Source organism: Silene latifolia, chromosome 9 (assembly GCF_048544455.1).
Source record: "Silene latifolia isolate original U9 population chromosome 9, ASM4854445v1, whole genome shotgun sequence".
Lineage (NCBI taxonomy): Eukaryota > Viridiplantae > Streptophyta > Magnoliopsida > Caryophyllales > Caryophyllaceae > Silene > Silene latifolia.
Window position 1 is genome coordinate 216,471,038 of NC_133534.1, and position 3,378 is coordinate 216,474,415.

Genomic DNA, 3,378 nt, shown 5'->3' on the forward strand with positions numbered 1-3,378 from the left:
ATGTTTGCAGCTCAGAAGAGGCCGCTTTACTTCTGAAGCAGGCAGCAGAATGCCGGTATGTGTACTTTTTTTTTTTTTTTGATTCAAATTTTCAATGTTCATCCATGGTTGCCAAACTACTTTTTAAACTGAAGAAGGACTACAATTACTAATAAAAGGGGTGGTGTGATAGGGAAGAGTGTAAGGATTGGAAACTTGAATTGTTCCTTGCTGTCGTGTTTGATATACAAGTTTCTATTTTGATTTTCAGGTCTGTGGGCAAGACACAAATGAATGACCAATCTTCAAGGAGTCATTTTGTATTTACTCTCAGGATTTCCTCGTCCAACCATTTCAAGTTGACAAGTACAAAGAACAGGCAAATTGGCAGTGGCACAAAATTCGTTAATTTTGAAAAATGTCCACTATCTTATCTTTCATAAGCAACAGAAGTGTAAAAGTTTAGCAGTGGCACAAAAGTTAAATAACTATGAGTTGGATTTACAATTTTCAAAACCCCTCTTAAGATATCTCGAAAAAAATGTAAAAATCCAATTTACTGGTGGATTATTAAAATATACGGTTTTGTTGTGCATTTGTTAACGAACAATAGAAGTACCTAAAATAACCATGAACTATTTAAAGTTATCGAACCATAGACCCTCATCATGATCTTGTCGCATATAAGTTTCATCACGTAAATCTTGAACTGATTGACGCTTGACTGAAACCGGAGGGAGTTCATCAAGTTGATCATATTCTTCTTCGTCAACTACTCCCTCGACACCAAGAATACGCCTTTTCCCATAACGAACCACGGATGATCTCTTATCTAAAGGATCTTCAATGTAGAATACTTGTTTCGCTTGAGATGCAAGAATGAAGGGTTCATGTATATGTCCAACAACATTAAAGTTTACCGAAATGAATCCCATATCGTCAACGGTGACACCCTTATCAGAATCTACCCTTTTACACCGAAACAAGGGTACACTAAAAGTTACATACTCAAGCTCCCAAATATCCTCAATTTTCCCATAGTACGCCCTTGTGATGTCTACGGGATCCTTACCCTTTCCAACATATTCTTCTGATGATGCAAGAAGAGTCACTCCACTATTTTGCATTGTACTCTTCTCATCTTGTCGGCTTGTGTAAAAGCAAAACCCATTGATATCATACCCTTCAAATGATGTGATGTTCGATTTAGGGCCATATGCTAACCAGCGTAAGTTAGCACTTACATTATGAGATTGTGTAGACAACTCACTCATCACCTTACCTTTAAACCACTCCGCAAAAGTTCGACTATGTTCATTGAACAACCAGTCATCGCGTTTATGTGGATTTTGTCGCTTCAGTAACTCCAGGTGCTCGGTTAAATAGGGATGGACCTCTGTCATATGTTGTAAAACATATAAATGTGCTTTCTGAAAAGAATCGCGGTCCACGCTCATTTGTTTCTTACCCAAAGTACCCTTCCCTAAGAGTCTACCTTCGTGCCGAGATATGGGAACTCCAATAGGCTGAACATCTGCCATATAATCAACATAGAATTGGATTGTCTCACATGCAATTGTTGCTTCAACAATACTACCTTCAGGACGACAACGATTCTTCATTCGTCTCTTATAAGTACCCATCTCTCGCTCCATCGCCCACATGTTTCGTTGAAACACCGGACCACAAAGTTTAATCTCACGCACTAAATGAATGACCAGGTGTACCATGATGTCAAAGAAAGAAATCGGAAAGTACATCTCTAATTCACATAAAGTCACAACAACATCCGCTTGCAAGTCATCTAAGGTGTCAGGATGGATATCTTTTGAGTTGATTGCATCAAAGAAGAGGCAAAGCTTGGTGATGACTTGCCTAACATGCTTAGGCAATACGGATCTAATGGCCACCGGCAGCAATTGTGTAAGCATAACATGACAATCGTGAGATTTCATACCAACTAACTTACAATCTTTTATGGAAACAAGACGACTTATGTTAGAGCTATATCCATGTGGTACCTTGACCTCTTTTAAAGATTCACAAACAATCATCTTCTCCTTCTTAGAAAGAGTCGTGCAAGACGGTGGTATATAGATACGTTTTCCCTTCTCAATTGGTTTTTACTCGATACGACCCCTAGCAGCCATGTCATTTCGAGCTTTCACCCCATCCTTAGTCTTATTCGGCATATTGAGCAATGTTCCAATTACACTATCAAACACGTTCTTCTCCACGTGCATAACATCAATGCAATGCCTCACATACAAGTGCCGCCAATATGGAAGTTCCCAAAAAATTGACCTCTTTGTATGATATACTCCATCTGGTGGAGGTACGTACGGTTTTCCAAAAACTGTAGTTATATTCTTAACCTTATCGTAGTACTCTTCTCCACTCAGAAACACAGGGGGTTTCCTATGCTCCGTTTTCCCATAAAAAGCCTTCTTCTTCTTTCGATATTGATGATTTTCAAGTAGAAAACGACGACCACCTCTGTACGAAAATATGCCACTGTGCTCCAACCAATCGATTGATTTCATCCCCTTTAGGACATCCCTTATCAGTCTTCAGTCGGTATCCAGAAAGGTTACCATAAGCTTGTACATTACAACATAGCATGCATTTGAAACCTAGAGCTAGTATTTGCATCAAACACCTCTACCCCAACGTTCCACAACATTTTCAAGTCTTCAATTAGAGGAGCCAAATACACGTCAATGTCATTTCCAGGTTGCTTAGGTCCCGAAATTAGGAGTGTTAACATAATGTATTTGCTCTTTGTGGTAAGCCAAGGAGGGATATTGTAAATTATCAACATTACTGGCCAACAACTATGTTGGGTACTTAAAGTTCCAAAAGGATTAATTCTATCGGTGCAAAGTCCCAATCTTAAATTTTCTAGGCTCAACCGATTCGGAAAGGTTCGATCAATTGTTCTCCATTGGGGAGAATCAGCTACGTGCCTCAGTCTGCCATCTTTATTCCTCCCCTTTTGATGCCACAACATGTACTCCGCATCTTTTTTATTTGCAAAATAGCGTTTAAATTTTGGTATTATTGGCAAATACCATAATGTCTTCACAGGACTCCCCTTCTTCTTGCCACCATTACCATTGTCTACCCTCTTGTATCGTAACTCACCGCACTTTGGGCATTCTTGTAATTCACTATACTTTTTTCGGTACAAAATACAGTCCTTCACGCATGCATGAATTTTTTGGTAAGACGTAGATAATGGGCATAGTAGTTTCTTGCATTGGTATGTGGTGGAGGGAAGCTCGTTACCTTCTGGCAACATTTGACACAAAAGTTCTAACAAGGAAGTAAAAATTTTGTCACTCCACCCATTTCACTTTCAATGTGAATAGTTTCAACACACTAATAAAAGAGAGAATT

General features: G+C 39.0%; 1 protein-coding gene across 1 annotated transcript; it reads right to left on the reverse strand.

Moving 5' to 3' along the window:
* Positions 1-614: 614 nt before the first annotated feature.
* Positions 615-2,033, reverse strand: LOC141602217 (uncharacterized). The gene has a single exon (XM_074422521.1). It carries the CDS (start codon positions 2,031-2,033, stop codon positions 615-617), a length of 1,419 nt encoding a protein of 472 aa, XP_074278622.1.
* Between the last annotated feature and the right edge of the window lie 1,345 nt (positions 2,034-3,378).

What these genes read in the sequence shown, in the direction of transcription:
- LOC141602217 (XM_074422521.1), bottom strand. Translation starts at nt 2,033, where the DNA reads ATGATTGTTTGTGAATCTTTAAAAGAGGTCAAGGTACCACATGGATAT.